This window comes from Amblyomma mixtum, chromosome 8 (assembly GCF_055824585.1).
Source record: "Amblyomma mixtum isolate Tamu chromosome 8, ASM5582458v1, whole genome shotgun sequence".
Taxonomy (NCBI): Eukaryota; Metazoa; Arthropoda; class Arachnida; order Ixodida; family Ixodidae; genus Amblyomma; species Amblyomma mixtum.
Window position 1 is genome coordinate 29,320,709 of NC_143019.1, and position 18,144 is coordinate 29,338,852.

The 18,144-nt window shown below is 46.5% G+C and overlaps 1 protein-coding gene and 2 pseudogenes across 3 annotated transcripts in view; all 3 read right to left on the reverse strand.

The window, feature by feature from the left end:
* Positions 1-1,106: 1,106 nt before the first annotated feature.
* LOC149331845 (ipis-1 pseudogene) overlaps positions 1,107-18,144 on the reverse strand; it is a 54,342-nt pseudogene continuing 37,304 nt past the window's right edge. Inside the window, exon 2 of the transcript XR_016285110.1 lies at positions 1,107-2,495. The product of XR_016285110.1 is annotated as an ipis-1 pseudogene (transcript). The remainder of the gene's footprint in view (positions 2,496-18,144) is intronic.
* The window catches only part of LOC149331846 (iris-like), a 44,656-nt gene continuing 37,269 nt past the window's right edge, over positions 10,758-18,144 (reverse strand). Inside the window, exons 1-2 of one of the 2 annotated variants that reach the window (XM_089556903.1) lie at positions 17,497-17,614; positions 10,758-12,560 (exon numbers count right to left, since the gene is read on the reverse strand). In XM_089556903.1, coding sequence (XP_089413029.1) covers positions 11,418-12,560; positions 17,497-17,499 — 1,146 coding nt within the window. In that variant the 5' untranslated portion in view covers positions 17,500-17,614 and the 3' untranslated portion in view covers positions 10,758-11,417. Of the gene's footprint in view, positions 12,561-17,496; positions 17,615-18,144 lie in introns of those variants that run through there. The other variant, XM_089556904.1, reaches the window with a different exon arrangement.
* On the reverse strand, positions 17,143-18,049 carry LOC149331847 (iris pseudogene; annotated as a pseudogene).

Below are 18,144 nucleotides of genomic sequence, written 5' to 3' on the forward strand. Positions count from 1 at the left end.
GGCTGTGGAACTCAAGTCTCCTGGAGGAAGTAGATGTTTCATCTTCGACATCGTCACCTGCTCGACAGAAGCATTGATATCATATCACAAAAACTCACCTTTTACGCGATGTTGCTGGATGTTGACAGATTCGATGAACGTAGCGTAGCTATCCCTAAGAAAAGCCAGACACTCCTTCAGAATAACAAATTCCTCCTCGCACTAAATCCTGGTGTTGACGTGCAATCCGAATTAAGCATTTTGAAGAGGAGAAATCCGGTTGTTGACGTGCAATCCGAATTAAGCATTTTGAAGAGGAGAAATCCGGTTGTTGACGTGCAATCCGAATTAAGCATTTTGAAGAGGAGAAATCCGGTTGTTGACGTGCAATCCGAATTAAGCATTTTGAAGAGGAGAAATCCGGTTGTTGACGTGCAATCCGAATTAAGCATTTTGAAGAGGAGAAATCCGGTTGTTGACGTGCAATCCGAATTAAGCATTTTGAAGAGGAGAAATCCGGTTGTTGACGTGCAATCCGAATTAAGTATTCTGAAGAGGAGATTTACATTCACCACTCACTAAATTCAATCAGTTCTCTAGAAATGAAACGAATTTTTGCCTTGGTTTGCAGAGAAGGTTAGGCCGCAAATTCTACATCGGTTATGAGAGGGAAGCTGTCTTTCGAAACCCTGAGGGAACCACGCCACGTGTCTCAGTATTTCATGTCTATACAAAGAACAGAGGTTTGAGCTGAGTCGCATAAATGGCCTTGGGACACAAAAATTGACACAAAGGCCTTGATTGCGCAATTCATGCAATGGAATTATTTTGTTCATAGTCGGCGTTGTGAAGGAAAGGCGATACTGTTTGGATAAAGAAAAGAAAGTTTTTTTGAGAAGCACAAAATAAGCCCTATTGAACGCCTTGTGGAAACGTCCATTAGTTTCTGTCAAGCTCGCTGTGTTTTCCGTTCAATTGAGCGTGATGCAGGAAGTGTAGCACACGCGGGAAGTATCTCCCTCTCGAACATTTAGAGAACACCGAGAGAAAGGGTCGCATCTCGTCGCGAATAGCTAACACAACAAAGCTATAAGCCCATAAAGAAGAAAAAAGCTATAGGAAAGTGGTTTAAATTTAACTCATTTTATTTCGGACATACGAGTACGCGATACAGGTTACACCCACGACATGTGACAAAAGGAGACGAGGCCAATACCTTGGACTTACAAGTGAGACAGGAAGGACAAGAACGCTTAATAAATGTACAGTCAAACTATCCAATAAAACGCAATCTAGTACACTGCAATGAAAATGATCCACTATAATGCGCGATCTCTTGTGTGCGCGCGAGTTCCTCACAGTACTTAGAGGTCACGAACAGACCCCATGAAGAGAACCAGATCTGGATCATGACACCTAATCAAAAACATAAAGGGATGATCCACCACAAACTCATGAGTCTCCAAAGGCATTATGTAGCAATCTGTCGTCATTATGGCCGTCGCTGCCGCTGCCTCTGTGCCTTCCTCGGTGACTTCGACGAAAGCTTTGTGTAACACAGCGGTCACAGTCAGCTTTCCAGTCTCGCAGACTCCCGAAAGATCGCTGTTCGCGGAAAACATATCCTTGATTCCAAGACACTGCAAGGTGTCGTTCAGAGTTATCGATTGCTCTAGCTTGAACTTCGGCAGGTAAAGCTTTACATTAATCGGATGACCCAAGTCACGAATCAAAGCGGACAAACTGTCCGCCGTCAGGTTCTCTTCTAAGAAAGACAGCCCGTCAACGTCGTCCGGTAGCAGTACGACCATGGATGTCTTCTGACCTTTGTAAGGGATCTCGAGGGCCGTTACTTTGAGTTCTTCGCTTTTAGCCAAGCAATAGTCGTTCTCCTGGAACATCATCTGAACAGTCTTCTTGTTCTTCGAGTCCACGTAGAAGTCGTGCGAGCGGGTTGAAAAGGTATTGAATGGGTCCTTCCATAGGCCCTTGAAGTAGATGGCATTGACGAGCACCAGGAGAGTCTCGGAACTCAAGATTCCAGATGGAAGTAAATCTTTGATCTTGGATGCCGTCACCTGCTCGACCCAAGCGTTGATCTCGAGGCGCACCTTCTCCGCGTCGTTCCTGAAGTCCACGGATTCGATGGACGTGGCGTAGCTCTTCTCAAGTAAATCCAGGAACTCCTTCAGGACCGTAAACTCCCTCTCGCAGTACATCCGGTTGGCGACGTGCAATGTGACGTCAGGAGCGTAAGCTGGAAGCTGTTCTGTGAGGAACTTAGACAATTGTCGACGGTGGGACTGCTCTTCCTTCACGTGGAGGGCGTCGCCCAGTTGCTTGGCTGTTTGACGGCGGGCTCCGGCGAGTACCATTGAGAGCGCCGCCGCGATGCTGAACGGGGAAAAGAAGACATTCTCGCCGCTCTCGACTGCACTGATTCGCAGCTGCTTGCAAAGGTCCACGGAGAATTTGATGAGCGAGGTGCCAAAATCCTCCCCCATGGTAGGGTACGTCTGAAAAGAAGAAGCAGAGAAAAGATTTTTGAAACTGCGTGCAACACTGCATATCACTTGCTCTGTGCCCTGTGAAAAGAGGAGTATTCTCTCTCCACTTTGTATTTATATTAGAGAGATTTAGCATAGCGCGATCCGCTTTCACGCGCCGGCAGTGCCCACACGCCGATTGGTCTAGACGCGGCAGACAGGGACGCAGCAGGGGGGCACCTGGCGCCATCTGGTACCCTCAGGGTGATTTGCGCATGCGCAGTGGCTCCTCGAGGGAACTGCCGCATATCGCGATGTGCTAAATCTCTCTATTCAGTAGCGCAAACGACTGAGAAACAGCGCTGCCGAGCACACCGCAGAACGCGGCGAAGGTCTGGAATACCTCGTCTTACTTGCTCACGATTGGGAGCCATGATATTGATCTGATCGATCTGTGCTTGCTAGCAGATGGCGGTGTCTTATGCAGTCCTGAAACAAAGCAGGAAAGGGTGGATAAAATGGAGAATATTGAGAAGCTTGAAATGAAGAAACCTGATAATGTTGTTAGTGTGAAGTCTGCACTGACGCTCCGCTCATATTCAAGACCACCGAACAGAATTCCTCCGTGACAAAAAGAAGACCACTGTTGGAGATTTTCATTCCATCTAAACAAGAAGAAAATCACATACGAAGCTATAAACTCTAGCATTTTGATGTAGTATAACATTAAAAGCTGATTTTGTATACTGCTGTGATTGGTAAGTGGAATACAGGATGTCGCGGACCGTAACCAGTGTTATCAAGTGCTATTTTTTAGAGCGCAGCTCTTTGGCGTCCGTTCCTGGGTTGCGCGTCGTCGTCGGCCTCGTAACCAGCTCCGCCCCCAATGTCACGCTTTTCAATTGGTCGAAATGCTCGTGACGTCACAGTGCGCGAATTTCAAATGGGGCCAAATGTACTTTGGCTATAGTAACCATGCAACCAATCAAAGGGATCGTATAGTGATGCTGCAACTAAGTTGGACTGAGTTTAGTTAATCGCTTAATTAATCAATTAGCCTAATTAATATAGAGGAGAATGAAGAGGTCAGAAGAAAAGAAAGACGCGCGCCGCAGCGACAACAGCGTCCGCGGAAGAAAACGCTGCTGAAAAAAAAACAGATAAGTACGAAGCCGCGTTCCCTCCACCACCAAGCACTTCCCCACTCAGTAAGACGTTGCTCGTTTCATATACGTTGTGTCGAACATCCTAGACAGTTCCAACAATTGACAGGTTAATGACAGAACACGATAGAAAGAAATTCAAGAATATAAATATGAAATAGCCTAATTAACCTTTCTAGTTAGACCGCATAAATCAATAAAACCGAGAACGAAATTGGTCGAGTTGGGGAATCGAACCAGGGTCTCCGGAGTGCGATACGAGCACGCTAGCCACTCCGTAATGCCAGCTGAATGGTTTGGAATGAACAAAGGCGCGTCTAGCTAATACGGCGTCTTCGTTCACTCCCATCTTCCCCCTTTCCCTTACGGCGAGGTGCAGGTGTCCACCCAGATATGCGAGAGAGATACATTTCCTTTCCTCAAAAAATAAATTTACCGTCCAGCAAGGCGTACAGCCGAATTGGCGATGGCGTTCTGTGGACTCCCTGGCAGCGTTGCAAGACGCTGTCGCGTTCCACTCTTACAGGCGAAGCTTAACATGTTAACCACACATCAGTAACACACGCAGACAGCCAATGGACGCGTCATTCGCTGGCAGCACTTGATTCATCATTCACAACCACATTCTTAACGTACGCTCCCTTGCCGCACATGCCAAGGACGTACACCACGATCACATTCTGCGCCATTCCTCTGTACTTTGCTTTGCTGAAACCTGGATGGATCCCGAAGAGCCTCTCGAAATCATAGATTTCCTATACTGCTGTGGTGCTCGCAGAGACCACAACAGAGCGGCGGGAGTCGCTATCTACTTGCGCACAGGTCTCTCTGCAATACCAGTCGAAATGTTTGGCACGTCACATGAAGTTGGCGAACTGTGCGCCGCAAAGTTGCCCAACGGCTTGCTGGTAGTAGCTGCCTACTTCGCCCCTACCGCACTCACGAAAGACGTCGTGCACTTCCTGCAACTCGCATTAACCGTCCATCGATCCACACCGATGTTAGTAGTGGGGGACTTTAATGTTGACATAAAAACAAACAGCAATTTCCTAACACTTATGCGGGAGAACATCCCGTTCCTCTCGCTCGTAACGCGTCCCACGGCTGTGACAACCTCGCGAGGCACTTGTATAGATCTCGTCTTTGAGAATCAAGCATTGGTGTACCAAGTCGAACATATATCAGTCTATTTCTCCGACCACAAAGCTTCCCTCATGACTGTCAAGAACTGTTAGTGGAGTCTTTGTTAAAAGAATACGTGTGAAAAATAAAAAAAAAATTCTGTGATAGCGCATACATGTGTTGCTCGATTTATTTGCCTCAATCTATCGAAAAGGTGAAACAGCTTATTTGCTGCGCTCAAATTTCGCATTAGGAAGTAACGTAATCGTCGGGGATTTTTTTTTTTAAGTGGCTTTCTACTATATTTTATATATTACAGCTTGCAGTAGATAGGGTTGTGGACATACCAGGTGTGAAAATAAACAGTGACTGCGAAGCCTCGTAGGAGGTACGCATGGTTGTTGAAACCATTCAAACGACGCCATCAGCCAAACCGCCCAGCAAACCACCTCCCAGTGTGGTCTTGACCAGTGTGGTGACGTTGTACCTACACCAGTCTTGGGCTATGCATAGATGTTATTCAGCGACTTCCAAGGAAAGTGAGACCTCCCATATCTGCTCATCTTTTTATGAATCATATTTTGAGGACACAGATCTTAGGGTATGATCGACTTTTTAACTAAATGGGTTCGACCCCGCTGATTTATGCCCAGATTTTTTTCCTGAGCTTGCTTAGTGTTCCAGACAAACCAGCTTTTGGGAGTAGCAATTCAGACAAAGAAATTAATAATTGTAGTTGACTGCTGGTCACAGCTCAGATATGTTCAGTTGGGCCAAGAATAGGCCCACTTTGCACCACTGTAAGGTACGTATGCACACACTTAAAGGAAGGTTCAAACAGCCTGCACAACAGCGCCATTGTTATAGTTAAATGAAAACTGGAACCCCGAACTGCGAAAACAGAGTACAGAGCAGGTGGTTGTTGAGTTGTATTTGAAATTTGCTTTATTAAACAACATGCCAAGGTTTTCCGAACATCACCAACTAGCGCCATTTGTTGGCCACTAGTAGCGAACACCGCGTGACTCAATGGGGATATTTTAAACTTGTAATTTCGAGAAAAATAGAGAGAAATCCTGCGCTAGCATTGTGATTATCGTGGTCGACTCTTCCCATGGCTTATAAATTGGCTTATAAATATGGCTTATAAATTGCTTCTTGCGCTCACGCAACTATTTACCGCGGCCATACAAAACCAGTGGGATGTGCCGGACACTCCAAACTCCCGACGTGATTCTGAGCGTTCAGGCGTTCAGAGCTACGAGATATGTGGTCAGAGCAGCGCAAACCGTTTACGTTTTACTTGCTTTTGTTTATGTGCACCGATTTTGTTTTTTTTTAGCATTTGAATCCGTGGTTAGTTCATATTTCATCTCAGACACTAGCAGGACCGCTTCTAAAGGGGTTGCAGGTGCCATGTAAAGAGGGTCGGCACCTAGTCAAGCTTGCCTCAGAGCAGCCTTTTGCCCCCGCTCACTATATTTTTATCACAGCAAAAGTGCAAATTAAACACTGGATTCAACTGAATTGAACTCATTCAGTGCTGTTCTAGCGGCTGGTACATTATCTTACCAACAGCGCGTCAGGCCGCCGTGATTGAATAATATAAAGATCCTGGCGGTGACGTAAGTTACCGTTGTGCGTCTAGAGCTAATAATGCTTTTTGTACTTTTCAACGGAGTGTTGCTTTATTAGCGCAGACAGTTCGAGGCTAACTGTCACTTTCTGTAGGTAATATTGCAGAAAAGTCTACCTTCCTTCACGCACAAAGCCCACTCTTGCATCTGTGGCGTATACTCTCCCGGGATTCTGTTTTATGGCGAGTAGTTTGCAATCGATCTCTCTTTTCGCAGCCAAAAGTTGGCGCGCTGTGTTTCGAAACGAATACAGGCGACGGAAAAGTGGCGCCACCTGTCGACGACTTCCGCTACTAAGTTTCCACAATGTCGTCGGCAAGTGAGTAGACGAAGTAAGGATGCAAGGACGTCGCCTAGCTGCCCACGTTCTCAACCATGACGTGTGTCGCGCATCGCTGGCTTGACGCAGCCTCGCGTCGACAGTCTAACAATTAAGGTGCTGTGCTCCTAGCCTGAAAAGACAGGTCCATATTCATGCCACGTGGTATTTTTTTGGCATGCCGGCAAGACCATTCTTGTGGTAGCAGTTAGTAACGCTTACTGTCAGCGCCAAATGAGGTCGGGCTTGCACCTACGTCAGACAGCCGCCATGTTGGCGAGAACATGTGCTTCTCGTTAACCTGCTTATAGCCATCTGCAACGGCTTGTGACGTGAAAGACACGCGCGGTTCAGCTTTAGCTAAGGCGCCCGTAACGTGGCCTAGAAGTCATTGTGTAGGGTTGCCATCGTAAAGCTTAACTCGACAGGGTCATGGATTTAGCGAGGCGTATCCAGGTAATACCGAACTTAAAAAAATGTTATAAAATTGTTTTGGAAATTGCTGTAACGTTCCATGCTACATTGAAGCGTTGCATTAGCGTTAAAAATAACCAAATAACGTAATATGAAATAACGTAATAGAGAAATCACATGTCATCATGTATGCAGACGACACCGCTATGGTAGTTACTGCCAAATCTATAGAGGATGGTATAACCATGCGTAATAAAGAGCTTCAATGCATTAAAACCTGGTTCCAATCTAACCGTCTATCCCTGAACACTGAAAAAACGAAATATATTACTTTCAAATCACCGCATAAGTCTGCGTGCATGTCACCCTGCAGCTTGCATATTGGAGCTGATGAGTTGCAGCAAGTTGACGCAATCACATACTTGGGAGTGATTGTGGATAAAGATTTCAACTGGCACCAGCACATTGATGCCCTGTGTAAAAAGCTGTCTGTCGTACTCTTGTTATACATTAGCGAAAGCATCTAAATATTTTCAGACTAATAAGCTAAAAACATTATATTTCAGTTTGTTTCAGTCGCAGCTAACATACTGTATTGAGGCCTGGGGCCTTACGTATCCATCGTATATTGAACCCGTGGTAAGGCTGCAAAAAAGGGCTCTTAGAATGATCAATTTTGTTGCACCTAGAACTCCATCACTGCCTTTATTTAAACAAAATAACATTATGCCACTAACTAACCTAAGAAACTATCGTTTAGCAATTTTTGTAAAAAATGTTATCTGCAACCCTAGCACCTTTCCTTTAGTTTCATACAAGGCTCCACCGTCCAGTTCTCGCTCAGCCGCTCATGGAAAGTTCTTGCTTCAATATCTAACAATAATTATGGTCATCGATGTCTCCGTTTTTCTGGTGTCAAAATTTGGAATGCTATCCCATGCTCAGTCATATCTTCACCTAATACATTTAGAGCACTGAAGAATTTTTTCCTTCAAACAGAAGCGTCTCAGTGAAGCGACACTATATGCGTCTGTGGCGTGGCATAATACCACTAATCTATTGAACGTGGCAATCTGAATGTAGAATGACATTTATTTTTTATTTGGTTATATGAATTTCATACGATAGTGTTTCAGTCTGTATTTTGTATTGTATTTTGCATTGCAATTGTTTCATTCTACACCGACAAATGTGTATGTTTTTTTTTCCTCCTGAATCGTCAGTCTTATTTGTATTCATTTTGGGATCCACGACTAGCCTCTGGCTAAGGATCCTTGAGTGTCTTCATGTAATTACATGTGTACTTTGAAATAAGAAGAAAGAAAGAAAGAAAGAAAGGAAGGAAGAAAGAAAGGAAGAAAGAAAGAAAGAAAGAAAGAAAGAAAGAAAGAAAGAAAGAAAGAAAGAAAGAAAGAAAGGAAGAAAGAAAGAAAGAAAGAAAGAAAGAAAGAAAGAAAGAAAGAAAGAAAGAAAGAAAGAGTCATGATCAGTTGAATGGCACGACAGGACCTACGGTCAAATATTGCGTCCAACACACGGTTAAATGAGGAATGGTTCGTCGTGCATGTTTTTGAATTTCGCCATTCTATGCGGCACACAGGCGTCAAACATTGTTAGAAGTGATTAGTACGGTGATGCCAATCAGGGGACCAAAGTGTGACTCAGACGTACTCTACCTGCCTTGGACACGAGACAAAAGACCTGTGAGGTCGTTTACCGCGACAACAACGCAATCTCGCCCTTTGCGCATACGCTTTCAACGATCCACTTAGATAAGCTGATTACGGACGCAGCCGAAGGGGGCTGTCGCGGGCTGGGAAAGCGGATCGAGGGAATGAAATGCCTGTTGCAACTGTCGAGGTTCAGTTCCCGACCCATTTACACTTCAGAGCCCCGGAAACAGCCCTGCTTTGCTGTCACGTAGACCATGCCAACCTTCTTGGCTGTTAACGCGATAATGTTGACGTTGTGAGCGAAAAATTGGTGGGGGTTTAACGTAGTTAAAACGGCAACGCGTGCGAAAGCAGGTGTTCGTTCGTCAACTGGAGGGGGTAATTAAGCTCCGCCTTAAGAGCACGACGCGATACCAGTAGAAGGTGAATGCACATGTACACAGAATTTTTCACTCTCTATTTAACATTCATAGATGGCGCCGAGTCCTCATATACCACTACCAGCGCAGTGGTGACGCGGTTAAGAGATGTTCCACTGCACTGGCAGGTGGCTGTTTCTATCACAGTCACCCGTAGGCTTTGTGCGACCCATGTTGCTCTTCCCGAGAAACCTCTCGCGCGGCTGGCACGACGCTCTTCCGAACTTACCCGAGCAAACCCGAAGCGGTTGCTAGGCAACGGTGACTCAAGGTCGTTTGGTAGCCGCACCGCCGCGAGCATACGCGGCGAGCCGAGGTGGGCTCCAGTAGTGTTGCTTTCGCAACAAAATCACGAGCATGACTCTGGCAGATGGGGCCCAGAGAGCAACCTATAGGAGGCAGGTGGGTTACCTTGGTCACGTGATCTGGCTGTGTCGTCACAACCTCCCCACCGGATAGTGAGCAAACTGCCCATCGTGGATAGTGGCAGTTAAATTAATGATTGGTCGCTCAGGGCAAATTTTGGAGGTGAGGGGCCAGATTAGGTGGCCACTATCGCTTTGGGCCCGCTGAAATATGGGGGCCTTTTTTTTCCTTTCCTGATTGTTTTCTGCTTATTTTTTCTATGCTTCCTTGGTCACATACAAGATACAATTTTGCTAGGTGTCTTAACCTCCGGTAGCGTGCTTTCAATCTAAAATGGCAAAGAATTTTTGCCTAAATTTATTAAACGAGCGAAAGCAGGATTGCATGGATGATAATTCGACGACGAGGAATTCTCTCTGTGTATTCGCGCCCTATATGGAAGTTGATAGAGACGACGATGCACACTAAAATCCACAGAGCGAGAGTGTTGCAGCTTAACACGAGGCATGATCGGCTGCGGCGATAGCCTAGTGCTTTCGTGAACTGGCCAGCGAAGCTGACCTGTTCGCGCCGGCGCGGGTTCGAATCCCATTCGCGGCAATATTTGTTCGATTTATTTCACTCGGTACAAACCACAAACATCGCTGGGTACTTGGCCCAAAGCCACAAACTTGTCAAGGTCTTGTACTGGGTTTACTCATCGGAACAGTGTTTTCGCACTAAATGTTCCATACCATCACAATGATTCCTTTCTGGCGTGGTCCAATCACGGTGCGGCAGAAAGTTAAGGGGCGGCAGAAAGTGAGGTGGGCGGATGAGATTAAGAAGTCTGCGGGGATATGTGGCTGAAGCCGGTACAGGAAAGGGTTAATTAGAGAGATAATGAAGATGCCTTTGCCCTGCAGTGAGCGTAGTCAGGATCATGATGATGATGATGAATGAAAGCGCTGCGCAGGTGGGTCGGCACAAACGTCGCCTTTACCGCGCAAGCCTTTGTATAATGTCTCAAGGCGCTGGGGCGGTAGGTGAAAATTTCCAAATCCGCCGAATATTAACGCGAAGCAAAGCGTTTGGTAAAATATTTATGGCGCAAGATGACGCCTTTATTCATTTTTGCACCGGCAGGCTTCAAAACAACTAACGCCTGCGGTTTTCTGTTTGTTATATTTTTATCCAACTAAAGCTTCTGCTCCCAGCAAAGCAACTCACCCTGCAGTGTTCAGTGAAGGAGCGCCTACTAAAAATTTTAAACCATGTGCGAAAGCGATAGCAGTGGCTATCACTGCGCAGTTCAAGCTGTGAAATGATGAGGAAATGCGACACAATTTCGTTTTTTATTGAAACCATTGGTATACTTTTAATACAACTCAACTTAATCTTTAGTGTCTTCGGTAGTGCCCGCCACCCATAGCCAGCGCCGTCGCCGGCTATATTTTCCCATAGAGACCCGTGGAAGTTACACTGAACCAGACAGGACTCTAACATTGTGGTGCCATTATGTAGGAATATGCATACATTGTCACTATGCTGGCGTTATAAAAACGAAACACAAGGAAGCATTACTTTACACAGAGTCGTGTGCACTATAAACAAACAATTATAGCTCCTATACAACACCAAAAAGGCTGGCATATGAAACACTTAAAGCACCTATACAAGAGCAAAAAGGTTAGCATATAAGAAAGCCACATGTCACATTCTTTTATTTGGGGAATCTGCACGCTCACCTGTATATAAGTACATTCATGCACCTTGTCACTAAACTGCACCTAATTTTGTGTGGGCCAATACTGGAAGCCATCATGCAGCATCCCGTTACTGACCATGCCACTCAGGTGCTCACAGATGACGAACAGACCCCATGAAAAGAACGACGTCCGGATCAAGACTGCGAATGAGGAACATGAAAGGCCGATCGACCACAAATCGAGTGTCCGGAAAGCGTGCGCACATTAACATCATTGCAATGCCAGTTGCGGCGGCAGCTTCAGTGCCTTCTTCGTTGACTTCCACGAAGGCCTTATGGATCACTTCCGAAGCCACCAGATTCCCCTTATCGCTGATTCCCGTAAGGTCAGCAGCCGGCGTGAAGAAGTCCTTGATGCCCATGGCTTTCAGTGTCTCCTTCAGGTCAATCGCCTGCTCTAGCTTGAACTTTGGAAGGTAAAGCTTCACGTCAGAGCTATCCCGAAGGCTTTTCAGCAACTCGGAAACGTTCGAAGCGGTCAAAGAGTCCTCAAGCTTGGACAGCCCCTCGATGCCGTCTGGAAGAAGAACGACCATAGATGTTTTGCCACCCCGGTACGGTATCTCCAAAGCAGTGACCGCGAGCTCATCACTGCGACTCATCTTGTAGTCGTTGTTTTGGTACATCATGTCGACTTCCTTCTTGGTCTTCGAGTCCAGGTGAAAATCAGAACGGTGCGTTGAATTGGGGTTGAACTGGGAACTCCAGAGGCCTTTGAAGTAGATGGCATTGACGAGGATCAGTGTAGTCAAGGAATCCACGCTTCCCGGAGGGAGAAGGTTCTTGATCTTTGACTGGGTGGCCTCCTCTACCCAGGCGTTGACCTCGTGTCGGACTTTCTCGTAGTTATTCTGGAAGTCAACAGACTCAATCGTGGCGCCGTAGGAGTCTCTGAGAAGGGAGAGGTAGGTGTCCAGAACTGGGAATGTCTGCTCAGCATACATTCGATTGGCCACGTGAAGCTTCACGTCAGGGTCAAACCCTGACAGCTTTGAAAGAAATCCCGAGAAGTGTTTGTGGATGTCGTTACTCTTCACGTGCAGGACGTCGGTGAGCTGCTTGGCAGTGGTGTTTCGTGAACCTGCTAGAGCCATTGAAAGTGCTGCAGAAATGCTGAACGGGGAATAGAAGACATTTCCACTGCGGCCGCTTTTTGAGATGAGCTGCTTGTACAGGTCGATGGAGAAGTTGAGGAGGGAATCCCCGAGAGGGTTGGCTGCCATGGCTTCCGACATCTGCATTAAGATTGAAATGACCGTGTGAGAGCGGCAATATATGTAAGATTAAGAGCCATCGACGCCTCTAGACAGGCGCCAGCGAACGGCTTGCTAAAGCAAGTTTTCTTTCGAACTGTGTAGCTGCGTTGGCGAACTGCAGAAGCAAAGGCTATTAGAACGCAACCGAACACGAACCTTGATTATTATCGACGAACAACGTTCGTATCAGAAGGGTTCAGGACACGTTCTTTTCGATTTAAACCCACCGCTTTCATCACCTAGATGCAGATGAAAGTTCTTGCATGTTTCTTGCCGTTTTTGCTAACTCTGAGCGGCCAACGGCAAATGTTCTTTTTACGCCCCAAACTCTTGCATGGCTACACTCTGTGAGGTGATCTACTTAGTCTCATATATATTCGCGTGCAGCATACGTAACTGTTGGCTGAAATTGTCGATGATTAACGAGTGCTCTGCTGAAAGGTTGTAGCTTTACTTACTCCGAGCGCTTAAACTTATTTCAGAATTACTTGTCCCTGTTCTCTGATGAATATAAAATGGTATTTCAGATGCCGTTTACATGCGTATACGTTATCATTTGTTTGTTTTTTTTTGTCGGATAAAGCTAAGGCCCGCTCGTTTGCGTAGTGATTGTTACACTGTGTTGCATCGTAATCGTTCCGAGTTTTTTCTGTGTCTGTTTTCTTCATTTGCTGGATTCGTTAACACCAGGCGTTCATTGCCTTCGTGGAAAATGGATATTTTTTTGCGCTCATTGCTTTTTTAAAGATGCGAGTGGCAGCGTCGCCAACTAATCTGTATCACATATAGGAAGAAATCATCATACTCGCGGATTATTTTCCATGGCCCTGCAGCATAGGCCAGGCAGGAAAGGAAAGGAGACAGACCTTTGTCCTCATGCCGTAGGGAGTGGATTCTGCCTTGTTGCGACTAGAGGTGCGAAGGAGGGAAGTTGGAAGGACAGAGTGAAGTCGCGAATGTTGAGGTTTTCCACTCCCCACGGCACGAGGTCAAAGGCCTGTCTCCATCCCTTTCCTGTCTAGCCTCTGGTGCAGTGCCAAAGAAGGTTGACGGCCGGTATAGTACTGACAACGTAAAGCTCAACAAAACACAACTGCAATACATGCAATAGACAATAAACAACGTAGACATGACAGTTTACACGTCAGAAATGATAAAATTAATGACAGAGAGTATTCTACCAATTTTAAGAAATAACAAAATAAACTAGCGTGGCACAATAAGCAGGGACACAAGATCGTAATATAAGCAAGCACGCAAGAGCGCATGCGCTTAGCAAGAACGTAAGAGCTCAAATATAAACAATGACATACGGACATATTTGCAGATAAAGTGAAACTAAAACAGGTTTGTCAGGCAACCATAACACTCATGAACTGCTAATATCAACAAGAAAGCGAGCACTGAACACAGTGGGTATAGTCACGAGACACCGATGAAAAGAGTTACTTTAGCATCTGGTAAATCATTTCAAGGAGTAGGTAGTAATATTCAAGGATGCCGCTGTTTTCAAGGAATGATTGCAGCTCACACTTTGGCCAGGAGCCTAATAGCTACTGAAGACTAAAAACCTTTTTATCAAGCCCCTCCTCAATCGAGTCCATTAATTGTCATGCTCTGGAGACTCCAATACAAGGTAAGCTATATTCTCATCGTCATGGTCACATAAACATTACTGGCGAATTCTATGTATGAAGTGTTTCATCCAGGCAGTTCCTAATCGCAAGTTATCAATGAGTTTGCAAGCCACTAAACAGTTGCGTTGTTTTTGTACGTGGTGTGCTAGTACTCAGACCTTAGAGTTGCTTCTGGGCACGATAAATAACGGGGAAGGTGAGAAACTACGCAAAAGGACGAAGACTGGAGGTAAAGAAACGAACACGCTACCACAGACGCAGACCCGAACTTCAATACCTTCTCTATTCTTTCGGTGCGGCCTCAGGATGGTACCAGATGACCGGAGAGAGCTTGAATTTGTGGAGGGACTATCCTGCGTTTCAGGTAGTGCGCAAGAACAGGGGACTGACAGGTGCTTACAGCGGTAAGGTTCACACATGAAACTGCTGCATCTTGCTTGAGTTGCGTATACAAAATAGACCCAAGTTTTGGTTTGGCTCATGCGGGTTTAACGTCCGAAAGCAACTAAGGCTATGATGGACGCCGTAGTGAAGGGCTCCGGAAACTTCAACCCCCTGAGTCTCCTAACTTGGACTGACATCGCACAGTACACGGACCTCTAGAATTTTGCCTAAATCGAAATTCGACCGCTGCGGTCGGGTTGGAACTCGCGTCTTTCGGTTCAGTAGCCGGGCGCCATAACCATTTATCCAACGCGGGGGCCAAAATCAAGCGAAGTTTAGAAGAAATATGCTTAGTAGGACTTTCCTGCGGGCTAGTTGATTCATTATCGAGGAAGTTTGGAAACTGCGCAAAAGGACGAATGAGGAGGTAAAGAAACAAACACGCCACCATAGGCGCAGGCTCACACTTCAATCCAAGACTTCAATCCAAAGAAAAAATTGGAGGGAACGTGTAAGGTCCTCCTTAGGGGTGTGGCGTGGGCCCATTGTAAGGCGCAGCTTTTCAATTTCTCAAGTTGGCGCAGTGCCACTGAGCTCACGTTAAAGCGAACTTGTTTAAACTGCATCGAACTCTCCAAACTCCGTTGAACCTGTAAAGTCTGAACTAAATCACGAACCACCTTTGCAGGCTGATGGTGTTCGACACTGGTTTTGCCCCCGAAAGGACACAACGGGGTTTGCGGAGCCTCTTCCAAGCGCACACCCCTGAAGAAGCCGGGCGCCGGGCCAGGGGTGGCTTGTACCCATTTTTACCGGTGGGTGTCCGGCGGTGGGTTTCGAACCAACCACCTCCCGCAGCCGAGGCGGACGACCAAGCCTCTAGGCCACGTGGTATTGGGTTAATTTCCATATATGCATGAGGTCCTTCTCTTGATTACATTCACAGATTCCTGGGAGCCCTCATACCCCTTTTGGCGCAGTGTTGCAGCGTTAAGCCATGCGCCACTGCCCTGCGATGGCAGGTGCTCCCAGAAGTGACCCGTGTGCTACCCAGGTTTCTCTTCCCGATCAACCAAACATTAATTTAGGTGCCACCTGCCACGGTGCGCAGATTGCTTACTATCCGGTGGGCAGGTTGTGATGACGCCACAAGGTCACGTGACCCAGACGGCCCACCTGCCTCCTACAGGTTGCTCTCTATGCACCACCTGCCAGAGTCATGCTCCTGATTTTTCGCTCATAACGCCGACGCCGGATTTTGTGGACAAAGGGGCATTTAACGCTCTGTGATTAAAAGAAGAGTACGGTAATGACTGTCACCACGGTTAACAAGAATGTGGAGAGAGTGTACGTGAGAGTGCGGCCGCCTGTTTCGCTTCACAGTATGTTTAACTCTGTGGAGCTTGTACAGTGACCATGAGGCCACATTTCAGCTGAGATCGATAACCTGCGACATGAAGGCCTAGAATGTGTGGGCGATTCCTCTGCGCGGGGAAGCACAGGCAGTGACTCGAGGCAGGTCTTTGTATGAAAAGGTTTAATCTCACATCAGGGGGGCCGGTCGTCGTCGTGGCAGCTGGGTCAGGTGGTCCTTTGGCAGGGCTGGTCCAAGAGCGAGAGCGCGCGGGCCTTCCCGGTCGTGCCTTATGAAGGCTTTCTCCTAGCCTCGCTCCCCCCGCCCCACCACTCGGGAAGAAGGGGTCCGAGGCTACCCGCGGTGAGCGGCGCGAGATTTGACCTGCCCGCGAGCAGACCCTACAATGTAAGTTTCGCATTTGCCTCGGGTACTGGTTTTAGCAGAAAATGTGGATTCTGTTTTTTTTTTACGTGGAAACTGAATGTCGATGGTTTCGTAACAGCAAAATCCATCGGATATCAAAAAATTTATTTTCGTGAAATATGTCAAAATTGTAAAAGTAGCACTATTTCAGCCTCCGCACAGAGCAAGCAATGGTTCTCGTGCTGATATCATATTAAGAAATCTTGGGAGTGAACACCTTTTGTGTGTTTCTGATTGCAGGAATTGGATGTTTTGCTTTTCAATCAGTTTTGTTTCACATATATTAGAGCCTTTATCACAGAGCAACTATTAATCAGGAGCCGAATTATCGCTTTCGGCCAGACACTAGCCAATCCAGATCCGTGCGTGACATTACCAGGCATTCCCATGATGGCTGAAGTGCTCCTTTCACACGTATGAAATCCTGAACATCCAACGCCTTATTCGTGGCCGTCGCCATTGCGTGCGCTAAATAAAGCAGCCGCTTTCTAACGGCGAGCTCTTTCTGTTACGGCTACGTAGTGTTTCGCGCTCGTTGTGCCGTCAATGACAAAAATGGCGTGCCTTAACCTTTCCAAAAATTCTGGCGTTGGTCTTGCTATTGAGGTTTCTGAGTGAAGGAGACAATATGTGTTTTATTGTTACATTCGTTATGGCCATGAGATCTTCTCATTGCTTATTAAGTTTGCGCGCTCTACATGCTGTTTGCTTCTCGGATGCTCACTTAAGAAACAGCTGCAGAAGAGTGAAGAATTGTAACTTCTTGCGGGAAAATTTTAATACACACAAATTTTGTTACCTCTCCTCTTGCAGTTCAGAACTTCATAGCATTCAAAAAACAGACATTCAAAAACACCCACGCGCCATTAAGGTTACCGCAGCATACTTTTTAGGTCACGTCAACAGATCATTCTACCATTTCAGAGGATAAAACTTAAAGCGTCCATACAAGAGCAAAAAGGTGAGCATATAAGAATGCCACATGTCATATTCTTTTATTTGGGGAATCTGCACGCTCACCTGTATATAAGTACATTCATGCACCTTGTCACTAAACTGCACCTAATTTCATGGGTCAATGCTGGAAGAAATCATGTAGCATCCCGTTACTGACCATGCCACTCAGGTGCTCACAGATGACGAACAGACCCCATGAAAAGAAAGACGTCTGGATCAAGGCTGCGAATGAGGAACATGAAAGGCCGATCGACAACAAATCGAGTGTCTGGAAAGCGTGCGCACTTTAACATCATTGCAATGCCAGTTGCGGCGGCAGCTTCAGTGCCTTCTTCGTTGACTTCCACGAAGGCCTTGTGGATCACTTCCGAAGCCACCAGATTCCCCTTATCGCTGATTCCCGTAAGGTCAGCAACCGGCGTGAAGAAGTCCGTGATGCCCATGGCTTTCAGCGTCTCCTTGAGGTCAATCGCTTGCTCCAGCTTGAACTTTGGAAGGTAAAGCTGCACGTCAGAGCTATCCGAAAGGTTTTTCAGGAGCTCAGAAACGTTCAAAGCGGTCAAAGAGTCCTCAAGCTTGGACAGCCCCTCGATGCCGTCTGGAAGAAGAACGACCATAGATGTTTTGCCACCCCGGTACGGTATCTCCAAAGCAGTGACCGCGAGCTCATCACTGCGACTCATCTTGTAGTCGTTGTTTTGGTACATCATGTCGACTTCCTTCTTGGTGTTCGAGTCGAGGTGAAAATCAGAACGGTGCGTTGAATTGGGGTTGAACTGGGAACTCCAGAGGCCTTTGAAGTAGA